Consider the following 12,591-nt stretch of genomic DNA (forward strand, 5'->3'; position numbering starts at 1 on the left):
ATGGATGATGACTCACCTGCTACTCAGTCTGTGCATGAGGAAGCTGCTGCAAATGCCATAGTTGCCTATCAAGCTCCAGAATACCGATGAGAACCAATGTCTATGTTTGAGAGGGAAGTGTTGTATCGTCTTGATGTAATGTCTGCAGAACAAAGGGCATACTTTGAGACTACTCATGCAAGGTTTCAACACCTTGATGATCAGATTGAAGGGGTTCAGGCACAGCTTACAGAGCTTTACTACAAGGATCAGTAGTCTTCTGTTTTTAATGCTGTTTTTATCATTTTTCACATGTCTATAATGCTGAACAATATGGTTTTATTTTTTCTGGACTATTATGGTTATGGTTTCTGTTTTATATCCTTTATTCCCTATGCCTATATGCTGTTTGATGAATCCAAAGGGGGAGAAAATAGCTCACCATACTAGGTGAAGCCAGCTGAAACAGGGAGTTAATTCTGCACCTTTAAACCAATTTTACATGATATGCAATGTTGCTGTTTTTTTTCTGGTGTAAGGTCTGGTGCAGTGCAGGTACTTAAAGCAACAGCTATGAGGTTAGCTATGGGGATTTGTCTCCATCAAACAGGGGGAGATTGTTGAAGATGGTTGCTGCCCCTTCAAGAATGTGTTTGATGAAGACTTCTATGTACATTTCATTTGTATTTTGCTTTGCTTTAAGTGTGTCTTAGGTAGTGCTTAGAGGTTGTCTAAGAGTGGGCTTTTTGCTGAGTAACTCACCTCATAACCACTGGCCATGTGATAAGAACAAGCATAAGTTTTCTTAAACTGTTTTTCACATGTTTTACAAAAAACACGTTTACTGCATAAAAATAAATCTGTTCTTTTCCAAATAAACAAATTCATTTTTAAACTGATGCCTTGGCTAAGTCTTGTGAAAATTAGATTTTGTGCATCATGTATTTTGACTAAGTCTTCTACCTTTCAAAATGACTGAGTTTTATATAGTTAAACTTTCTCTGTTTTCGTTTTGAAAAATAAATCTGTTCATCTGTAAATGAATAGATTCTTTTTGTCTCTGGTGCCATGTCAAGCTTAAACGATTTTCAGTTTTATCTCAGCACCAGAATGGTTGACTAAGTCTCCTCACTTAACAGATTCTCTAACTGCTTTTGAAAATAAATCTGTTCATTTTATTTTCAATTTGTTCATTTTATAACAGCTTTAACTATTTTTCAAAATTCTGTTATAAGTTGGTTTTCTATAAAATGAAAACTTGTTTCTGAGTTTAATAATCGTTCATACATTTGAAAAAACAAGTTTTGACAGCAGAGAATTAAGAGTTTACAAAGGATTAGCATTTGTTCTTCAAAGATTTCGAAAATCACAAAGTGTTTGTTCTTGGTTTGGTTCCAAAAGCTTGGTGTGAGGTGCAGCTACTGTTCTAGCAATCTTGCCTACTGGTTTAAGGCAGATCTTTGTATCCTCAATCAGGTGTAGTCGTTTCACTTCTCATTTCTTGTAATAGTTTGGTTGGACACTCTTCTTGATAGGTTTTCTTGAAGAGTGGGTGTGTGCTGAAATAGGTTTTTTCAGCAAGAGTACCTAAGTTCTTGTAGGTTTCAAGAACAGTGGGAATTGTACTTGGTTGTACTGTGTTTTAGTGATTTCCACCTGGTTTTGGTGAAGACTGGATGTAGCTCAGTTGAGTGAACCAGTATAACTGCTTGTGTTCATTCTCTCTCACTCTCTGCAATTTCGTTTCTGCATAATTGTTAAAACAGCAAAGAAATAAATATGTTCAATCAATAATAAATCTGTTCTTTCTGGGGTCAGTTCATACTGTTCTTAATTTCTGAAAAAGTTGTTTGAATCTGATAAGAACATATAAAATTTGTTAAAAGTCACCGGAACAGATTGACTGTGATAGGTTGCTCAAGGAATTGTCAAAGCTATTAATTGAACCTTAAACAATTGCTTAAAATTGAAGCTTGCTGTTCTGTGATTCATTGTTCTTAATTTCTGGAAAATTGTTTGATATCAAGAAGAACACTCATAGTTTGTTAAAAGCCACTGGAACAGGTTGATTGTAAAGGTTACTCAATTAATTGGCATGCTATCAATTGAACCTTAATCACTTGCTTGAAATTGAAGTTTGTTGTTTTGTGTTTCACTGGTTTTCGTTCTAATATCAGTGTGTGTGCATCTGAAAATCTATCTGCATAATCTTGTGATTAACCTTGTTGTATAAACACTTTTCAAACAAAAAACAGTGCTGAAATAAATCTGTTCATTTTCACATAAATCGATTTATTTTCTGTAAACTGTGTTAAACATTGTTTCTGCGAGAAAGTTTTAAAAGGTCAATTCACCCCCCCCCCCTCTTGAACTTTGGCACTATTAAACCCAACAGCTGCCACGAATTACAATGTGCTGGTTGTATACCAAGCACCTGAATATAGAGGTGAACCTCTGTCAATGTTCGAAAGACAGGTTCTGGACAGGTTGGACACACTCACAGATGATCAAAAGACCTATTTCGAAATGACTCAAGCTAGGTTTCAACACTTAGACTATCAGATTGAAGGGGTTCAGGAGCAGCTAGCTGAGCTTTACTATAAGCACATGTGATCCTTTCCAGATCTTTCTCTTTTATGTCTTGTTGAACAATTTGGTTTGATTTTCTGCACTAGTTATGCTTTGATTACTGGTTTGTAATAGAACTTTATGATGTTTTATTTCTAAAATATCATGTATGGTTATGGTGTATTTCTTTTATCCCATGATCCCATTCTGTTTGATGAATCCAAAGGGGGAGAAGAATAACTTGATACAGGTTATAATAGTTGAAGAATAGCTCATGTAAGTTGCTGATGTGGTTCAAGGATTAAAACTGCAGGGAGGTATAACAATACTCAAATCTGTTCTGTTCTGTTTTACATCTAACAGTTTTATGTGCATATACTGGAACCTAGTGCAGTGCAGGTATTGATCATGACTTTCCTTCAAAGCTATGTAAAGCAAAGGGGATTTGTCTCCATCAAACATGGGGAGATTGTTGAAGATGGATGAAGCTTCTTCTCTACCTAGTCTTTTGATGTAGAAAATAACTTGTTTGCTTTGAAGATTGTAATGTGTTTTAGTTGATCTTGTATTTAGGCTAGTGTGTTTAAGGTTGCCTTTTGCTACATGACCTATCCTAGATGCCTAATCAAGGTGGTAAGATCAAGTACATGAAGTTATTAAATGTTTTTCAAAAAGCTTTTTAGAGTTTTCTAAAAAATTAGGATACTGCACAAAAATAAATTTGTTTCTCTGTAAAAGAATAGGTTTATTTTTGTTCTGCTGAAAGGTTTTTCGAAAGTTGGTTAGGGCACCAAAAATGCAGTTCAGTTAGTTATTTCAATTAAGCTGAGCTGACAATTTTCCTGAAAAACAATTTGTTTGTTTATAAATCAACCTGTTGTTTTTATAACAACTTTTTAACTGTTTTTTGAAAAGTTGTTAGAAACTATTTTCTATAAATTGAAAGGTCTTTCTCACATGAAACGTTGTTGAGAAATCACGATTTTAACATAGATTAAACATTTTCTGTGTGAGAAGAAGGATTGAAGAGATTTTTTGAAAGGTTTTCCAAAGGGATCTTCAAGTGTGCTTGTTCTAGGAGAAATTGATCTTGGTGAAGTTGCTGGTGTGGTTCTACAGCAATTAAACTACTAGTTTTGAGTTCTTGCATCTTCTTTCAGGTGTTAGCTTTCCTTTATTCATTTTTGTAAAAGGTGTAAGTATTAGTCACTCTTTGATAGGGTTTCTTGGAGTGCAAGGTGTGCTGAAATAGGGGTTTTCAGCTTTGGTTGTATTGTTCTTGTAGGTTTCAAGAACTGTTGTTTTGTAATTGTTTGGAATTGGTTTTTAGCGTATTTCACCTTGGAGTGAGGTGAAACTGGATGTAGCTCTTTATGAGTGAACCAATATAAATTGTGCTTGCATAAATCTTCTCATCCCTGCACCCGTTTTTGGTTTTTGTTTAATCTGTCAAGAACGAAATCTGTTCATTTAAAATTAAACATGTTAATTCTGGGCTTAATAAAAATTGTTCTTCTTGATCTGGAAAAGTTTTCTAATCATAAACAATTTGAATATGTGTTTTTAATTGGCTTAAGGACGAACAATTTTCTTCATTAAATCTTTGAAAAATATCATTCCTCTTTGAATCTTTGTGTTGAATGAACTTAATTGATTTCTTGGTATAAATTATGATCTTCAAGCAGTTTGAATATCAACCAATCTTGTTCTATTAATCTTTTCTGTTGATCTCAATCCTATCTGGATATGTTCTGTTTGTGTTAAAATGTTTTGAAGAATTAATCTCCTCATTCTACGATCAATCTATTCTTTTTCCTCTGATATACTGTAGACACTAATAGACCCAACATATAATACTTCCTTTATAGATCTGTATGAATCTATAATTCCACTCTTTCTCTCTTAACCGTAATAAACAACAAGAGAGGAATTTCTATATTTGAAATATTTATTTTATTTAAATTTACTAAAATTATTTACATGAGTTATTTTTAATTTATTTTGACAAACTTTCTCTTTAAAAGTTTACTCAAAATAAACTATTTTCATTTTTCACCGAATTAGTATAAATGCTTTACCTAAAGAGGAGACCCATTTTTCCAATTCATGTTTTCTTTTGCTATTGTTAAAATCAATTGAAAACCACAAAAGAAACTCTTCTCATATCTCCATTTCTTACAATTTTACATTAATTTTTTATTATTACTGAACATACATTTATTATAATTTAAAGCTAATTATTATTACATATTTGGTTTGAACTTCTGTATGTTATATTTATTTAAAATTATTTTATGTATTTACTTATTATTATCATTGTTATTTTACTTATACTGATTATACTATGATTCAATTACGAGTATTAAAATTTCAACTAGTGTTTAATTAACTAATTTTTAAAAATTGACATGTATCATTCTTCCCCTCTCCTCAATTGTTTCTTTAGGAAGGCTCTGTGAACTGGCGTTGAATTTTCCTCCCATAAGGCTTTTAGGTACGTGTGTCCCATTTCTTTCAGGGATCCTGTGCCCTAGCATCAAATATACAAGTGTTTTAATTCTTTCTTTCTTTGTTTTGCAGGTCGACTGCTTATATTTGTTTATCTGTTATTTCAAAATCACATACTGTTAAAGTTCTCAGCTGGTACGTCAGCATACATTAAATTTATTTTGTTTCTCATGTTTTCTCCTCATTTTCCTTTTATTAAATTGCAAGGCAACAATGTTCTTTCATCATGTATTATATTATTTTGCCGACCAAAAATAAATGTATTATTTATTTAAAAATATTCATTTTAATTAATATCTTCTTCTTATATAATGGCTTGATTATCCCAGGAATCAGCAAAATATACCAACAGAAAAGGACCCACCTTGTAGTTCTTGAAATTCTGAACTGTCTGTGCGATAGAGTTTCAGAGTACGAGGAATCGCAGAGTGGGTTTAAAAAACGTGGTTTCGTGTTTTATCTTTCTCAAACAATCACTGTTTCCAAGATCGAAACCATGAATTTGGGAACCCTAGCTTCTCCTTTTTTAAGAGAAAAGGTAAGACCTTTGCTCAACTATAACTCTATCAGCTAGTTCGTTCTTCAGACATTCAATTGCGTTGTTGACGCAGTTGCAAAGTTTATTTTTTATTTCCTTAATTTTTAAGTAAATGTTGTTAAGTTGCTTGAGGATGAAAAATTCATTGTGTGGTGCTTTGTGTATAAAATGAGAGGAGTATACAAGGTTAGATTGTTAGATTTTGGTGGATTTAAGTAGCCGTTCATGATTGAAGGGGGCAGATTTGATTTAAGAAGGCGGGAGAATGACATCCAGCGGAATGGTTGGTGTAGTGCTGACAAGATACAATTACCAACAATGGAAAACTCTCATTAAAACTTATCTGATGGGTCAAAATCTTTGGGATGTTGTCGAGACTTCTACTTCCACACCCATTGATGTCCAGAGAGACGCAAAGGCTTTGCATATCATTCAACTATCCTGCCGACCAAATATTTTCAATCAAATTAAACACTTTGAAACCGCCCAGAAAGCTTGGAATCACTTGGCTACGCTTTACGCTTCTGAGTTTATGGCCCAACCACATATTAGGCATGGTAATACGTCTTTATATGTATCCTCAAATTTGTCATTTTTCTTCTTTATATGTATATATTTACCCGTAAGATTATTCTAATTTGTTTATTTTGAATGTGAATGAGACTTACGCAGGTGTGGTATTTGACAATGTTAGTGAACACAGAGCTCTGTACGAGTTTGTTGAAAAGGGTGACTGGAGAAGCGCAAGCTCATACTTGAGGGATAAACCCGATGCCATATTTTGGGTTTCGGCTTCAGGTAGGACGATTCTTCACGTTGCAACAAGGAAAGGACATTTGAAAATTGTGAAGAAATTAGTAAACTTAGGGAAGGAACAATTAGTAGAAATGCAGGATGAAGAAGGTTACACTGCTCTTGCTCTTGCTGCTTGTTATAGTGGAGACATTGATATAGCAAAATGCATTGTGAATGGGAAAGATGGCGTGGGGGTGGGAGTGGTTGCTATACCCAACAATAAGGGTGAGATCCCTCTTCTTCTGGCGGCTGATTCAGGATACAAAAGAATGACTCGTTTCCTTTTCTTTAAAACTCATTCTGATGTTCTTAACCAACAATCTTCACGCAATCGAGTTTTGCTGCTGGAAGGATGCATAAAAGCTCATATATTTGGTAAGCAAAAGAAAAATATTTATCTCTTCTCCATACCCTCTATCATTGTCCTTTTCCACCTCAATACTCTCCTTAATCTCTTTGATTTATGTAACATATATATTGGAATAGTTTGGTAGATTGTTAAAATAAGTTAATTTTGAAATGGTTGGATGGAATGAACATGCAGATGTGGCTTTGAAAATGCTGAAATCTTATCCACAACTTCCCATTGAATCCTTACCCTATGGGTTTGGCGCCTTCCATGAATTGGCTCGAATGCCTTCTGCATTTTTTAATAATGCTACTGATCCTGAATCTTTACTGACAATAGTTTACTATATCACAAGTGGTAAGACTTCACTCTTTTTTACCTACTCAATTATTATTTTTTTGAAATAGTTTATAACAACTCTTAAGTATTAAGTATAAAAGATATGTGACTGACATAAACTTTTTCCTATGGTTCTTTCAGGTACTTTAATCCATTTCATTTTCATGGGGATGCCCATAATTATTATGCTTTTGGGTAAGTATTGCTTTGTCTCTTCAATTCATCTTTTAATGACATTTTCATATAGGGATTTGCAGATATGTAAACATATCCATAAGTGATTTTAACCAATTTTGGCTCTTAAATATCCATATGTATTCCTTTGAAAACTTAAATTAAAATCATTATTTTAAATAATCAAGGTATGTCTCAGTTTTGAACTGAGCGACTAAAATTGCAGGTTGAAAACACCTATTTATTTGAAATTCATAAGATTATTTTGCTAATAATTTTATAAAAAATTATCTTTCTAAATGTAAAACTATTGTTCTTAATATTTATAAAATAAATAAATTTGTATTTTAATCTTGGTAAAAAATTTTGTAGTTTTAATTTTTCCAAAATTTGAAATAAATTTTTTTTTCTTAAAATTCATTTTAAAGTAGATAATTGTAACAATTTAGATTTTTTTTTATCAACAAAAAATAAAATAAAATTAAGAGGGATAAAAAGAGTTATCCCAACCCTTTACACACTCCAAACCATGTTTTAGGTCCTCCATAAAAGGGCACCCAAAACCAGGATGAAAACAAGTAATTTTACATAACTAACAACCTACTCCAACCCCATTGTAATCTATTATTCTGCTGGACTGCTGTAAACACACTTAACAGCATTAGCATCACCAACGAAATCCTCCCCCAGCTTGACAACTACCTTGGTGGGTGGCTTGCAGCGCAACCTCCACATCCATGGCTTAATTCAATCAAATTAGCACAGTAAATCATATTTATAGATATGAAATTGTGTTGATTCAAAATTTCAAATTTCTAAACATTTTTTGTGAGTACGACCAAATAATATGTAATTTCTTTTCTCTCTACTTAATTTGATCTAAATTCCTCCCATTGTCTCAGATTCAAAAATATGTGAACTTAAAGGTCCTCGTCGTCCCAATAATCAAGAGATGGAAGTTCTACAAATATTGGGATACTATAAAGATAGTGTTGCAAAGTTTGATGGTTCACAGCTCCGGGAAGCTTCGGTGTACGATGCCATGTTGGATGCAGCAAAGCATGGAAATGTTGAGTTCATAAATGTTATGAGGAACGTTAACCATGATCTCTTAAGGGCAATGGACAATCATGGAAGAGACCTATTTTCGTATGCGGTTCTTTATCGCAAACACAGTGTGTTCCAACTCATGCATACAGTCTCTGGAAATAAAGATTTAATTAATTATAGCACAGACATGTTTGGCAATAACCTGTTGCATCTGGCAGCACATTTAGGACCTTTCTCTGATCTGAATCTCAGACCCGGTGCTGCTATGCAAATGCAAAGAGAAATTCAATGGTTTAAGGTGCATTCATCTAAACTAATTTTCTCTCTAGTGGGATTGATGTAATAAATACAATAATAGTATATGTGTGCATTAACATTTATGAAATGAGTACAGGCGGTGGAGGCAATTGTGCATCCCAAGTGTAGAGAAGCCAGAAATGATGAGGGTAAGAAGCCCAAAGAGATATTTATTGAAACGCACCAGGAGCTGATGAAAGATGGAGAGAATTGGGCAAAAGAAATAGCTAGAACCTTTGCAATTGTGGGTGTTCTCGTCATAACTGTGATGTTCGCTGCTGTCTTCACTGTCCCAGGAGGTTACCATCAAGAGACTGGAGTGCCCATTTTCATAAATGAACAAAAATTTACTGTGTTTATTATAGCTGATATAATCTCTCTCTTTGCTTCTATTATTGCAGTATTGATATATGTTGACATTCAGACATCACGTTACGCTGAAATAGACTTTCTAGAAAGATTGCCCACCAAAATAATGTCAGGTCTTGGATTCATTTCGTTGTCCCTAGTGTCCATGATGGTTGCCTTTTGTGCTGCACTTGCTATAGTTCTACAAAAATCTAGGGGGTATCAGAATCTCTTTACAGTCGTCGTCGTATTGACAAGTGTTCCATTTATCTTACTTCTACCATCACAGCTTAGGCTCCTTTTTGAGATTTTCCAATTTATAACAATAAATCCCATCAGCGTTCGCCAAAAGTCAGCATACCAGGGTTTTGTCACAAGATTTGCGAGTAATCCGATTGATTAAATACCCTGTTAGGATTGGTATTAGTGTGTGTGGACAGTTAATAAATTGAATTGTTTGAGGTGTTATCTACGTCTAGGAAGATGCTGTGGGATGATTAGTTATTTTGTAAGTGTGTTGATGAGCTAAGAATATAAATCTTGTTCATTTGTATGAGAAAGAATTACATTTTCGCACTATCTCACCCAAACATTTGTACGTATAATCTTCAAAATATAGATCACGAAAACACGAATTGATTATGTGTATAAGTACGTTTATTTTATTTTATTTTTGCAAAAGGTGTTTTATATGGGTGATTTAAATGAATTGTTCCTAATTTTTATAATTATAATATAAACTTATACAATAAATTTAAATTTTTAAAAATTTAATATATTTATTCTTTTAAAAATTATGTTGAAACCGTGATAATATTGTCAAAGATCAAAAAATAGATTTTGAATTGGACAATTCAATGATACGTGTCGTATGTGTATTAGTGTGAAGCACAAACATATCGTTTAAGAAGTGTATTTGAACCTAATAAGTTAACTCGATGAACAAATGCAAACTGAATGAAGACGAAGACATGTCAATGATTATTGTCTTAAATGGAAGTCACGCATATAAACTACAATATTTTCCTACTTTTATTGTATACCATTTTAATTAAATGTTATTAAAGATTAGAGATTACTATTTTTAAAATGATAATATTGTATTTTTTTAACAATGATGCTAAGTCTTTATTAACTCAAACCATTTATTTATTAATCAAATAAAGTAATTGATCACTCTAATTAAGAGTGACACTTTCTCCTTTTCTTTTTTTCTTATCCTTTAGTCTTTTTCTTATTTGGTTTTTACACTAAGTCAATACATAAAAAGAAGGTTTGAGAGATAGACTAGAGTTCACACAGAAAGAAATTGAATCATTTTATTGATATTATTAATTAATTATTAGAATAGTGAATTAAATTTCCAAAATTGAATTTAAATTTAATTCAGAATTAATAAAATAAAATAGATTGAATATAAAATTTAAATTTATTTTAATTAAATAAAATAGATATAATTTTTTTAATATTATTTAAATTAGATGAAATCTAAATTAAATTCAATGTGTTAATTAGATTAAATTTAGATTTTAATTGGTTCAATTTGATCAAATCTAACATAATGTAGAATGCGTCAGCACTTGAAGTTTATAAATCAACAAAAGGAAATGTATTTATTATAATTCAGGAAAGTGTGTCGGAACAAAATCCCTACACTGTTATGAAGGTGTATTCATCATGTATACTAAATGAAAAGAAGAAAATCTAATTAAAAAATTCAAAATTTTAATAATACTTTATATGATTTATCTTCGAATTAATCCAAAACATTTCTACAACAGTTGAATAAAACTCATTTATAAAGTATTCAAAATCGGTTTTATTTTGCTTTTGTATACTTTTTATATACTGTTTTACGTTTATCATATATGAAAATTCGTGGAATAAATAAATAAATAGCAGTCTCGTTATTTTATAAAACATAATTGATATTTATTCCAATGAAACTTGTGAAAAAACTCGTAGCATGAAAAAAAAAAACTATTATAAAATTATTGTTATTGTTATGCCACTGCAGTTTTCCAAAACTGTTAGAGGTTTTTAAATTTAAAGAGTTACTTTTTATAGTGTTCATTAGTCTTTTCAATTAATTTTAAAAATTAATATTTTTTCATCAAAAACTAATAAATAAATAGTATTTTGTTAAGGAGAAAATAAAATATTTAAAACCTTTTAGTTTAAATTATTCTTTAATTACTATAAAAAATTTAATATAACATTTTTCTTATTTTTATTCATTCTTTCGTTTAATATTTAAATGTTTTTATACCTTTATGTTTCTAACTTTTCTCTCTCTTATTTTTTATTTCTTTATTTAATTTCTTATCCATGGTATACGACTTCAAGATTAGTCTACTAAAATTATAAACGACTTCAATGACGAGAATTTTTATCTTTTAAAATTAAGAATGATGAGAATTTTTATAATTATAATTAAATCTCTAGAAAATTTAGGAAGATCTTGATTGGAGGTAAATATAATGATAATAAAAATAAAAATAACTATTAGCTAAATAATTTTTATAAAAAGGTAAATATAAAATTATATAATTAATGCTTACATTAAAAATTGTTACACAATTTGATTAAAAATCTGATTATGTAAACGTTGCCCCAATCATAATTTTTCTTGTGTATACACTACAAAAATGTTTATTTTTAATGGAGGTTTTTTTAATGAAAGTTCTAATAACCTCCACAATGACATGCATACCAGAAGTTTTCTAAACCCTGGTATGTATCTACATTATTTTGAAAATTGCACTTAATTTCTTGTATTCTTTATGTTTTTCCATGTCTACTTACACACAATCAGATTTTTCCCTCTTTTCTAAGTATTTTTGCATAGCACATACAATGCCTTTAGGGTTGTCTTTGCTGATAAGCTCCTTGTTTCTACACATGTTGCCTTCGTATGTTTCAGAACTAATCTTCAAATCATCTTGTCCCTCTGTTGTGTGTGACTTCGTTTTTCCTCTGCTTCGAACCTCATTTTTCTTAACTTACAATTGGTATGTATTTTCTAACCCTAAATCTCTTCTTTGCCTAATTCTGGTGTGTTTGTTTGTTTTTGTGAAGAAATTGTTCTCAACTGGTGCATTTTCTTCCCAAAACTACAGTGTATTTTGTGCATTTTGTACATTTCGTGCATTTCGTCAGTGCCTTTGGTTTCAGCTCAAGGATCCAATACTTCTTGATTGTGTATTATGTTCTATAACTTAGTTTCCTCCCTCACTTTTTGCAGTATCCAATTCCTATAGCCAGTCAGAGATCTGAGTTGGCGCTCAAGTATTGAATGACCATTGGGTATTTGTGACTTCTGGAAGTGAGGATTACTCTTTCAAACATATGCGCATAAATCAGTATGAAGAAAACTTGTTCATATGTTAAGATGGCAGGTAAAACTGATGCAAATTTTTGTGTGTTTACCTCTTAATTTGGTTAGCTCATTAGTTTTTCATCTTCCTTTCCCGGATCCAAAAAAGTTTCTTTGTTTCCGTTATCTCTCCTGCATCCTGGTTGCAATGTTCATTTTGGAGTTATTATTTTGTCAAAGATGTGTATGAATCATGGGATGATGATAATTTTTTTATTTCTAATGTAGGTATGAGTTGGACATGTTATTGAGTCTGTGAGTTCAGCTGTT

General features: G+C 31.6%; 1 protein-coding gene across 1 annotated transcript; it reads left to right on the plus strand.

Moving 5' to 3' along the window:
• The first annotated feature begins 5,410 nt into the window (after nt 1-5,410).
• On the plus strand, nt 5,411-9,535 carry LOC150029088 (uncharacterized). Its single transcript, XM_090299410.1, has 7 exons — nt 5,411-5,593; nt 5,829-6,150; nt 6,266-6,763; nt 6,933-7,094; nt 7,218-7,271; nt 8,153-8,598; nt 8,695-9,535. The coding sequence occupies exons 2-7, from the start codon at nt 5,859-5,861 to the stop codon at nt 9,346-9,348; spliced, it is 2,106 nt and encodes a 701-aa protein (XP_090155536.1). The 5' UTR covers nt 5,411-5,593; nt 5,829-5,858; the 3' UTR covers nt 9,349-9,535.
• The last annotated feature ends 3,056 nt before the right edge of the window (nt 9,536-12,591 follow it).

The sequence above is a fragment of the Phaseolus vulgaris genome, chromosome 2 (assembly GCF_051622355.1).
Source record: "Phaseolus vulgaris cultivar YP4 chromosome 2, ASM5162235v1, whole genome shotgun sequence".
In the NCBI taxonomy this organism is placed as follows: domain Eukaryota; kingdom Viridiplantae; phylum Streptophyta; class Magnoliopsida; order Fabales; family Fabaceae; genus Phaseolus; species Phaseolus vulgaris.

Coding starts and splice junctions, on each gene's coding strand:
- LOC150029088 (XM_090299410.1), top strand. CDS start 5,859: ATGACATCCAGCGGAATGGTTGGTGTAGTGCTGACAAGATACAATTAC. Junction 6,764..6,932: donor CATAAAAGCTCATATATTTG/GTAAGCAAAAGA, acceptor ATGAACATGCAG/ATGTGGCTTTGAAAATGCTG. Junction 7,272..8,152: donor CATAATTATTATGCTTTTGG/GTAAGTATTGCT, acceptor CCATTGTCTCAG/ATTCAAAAATATGTGAACTT.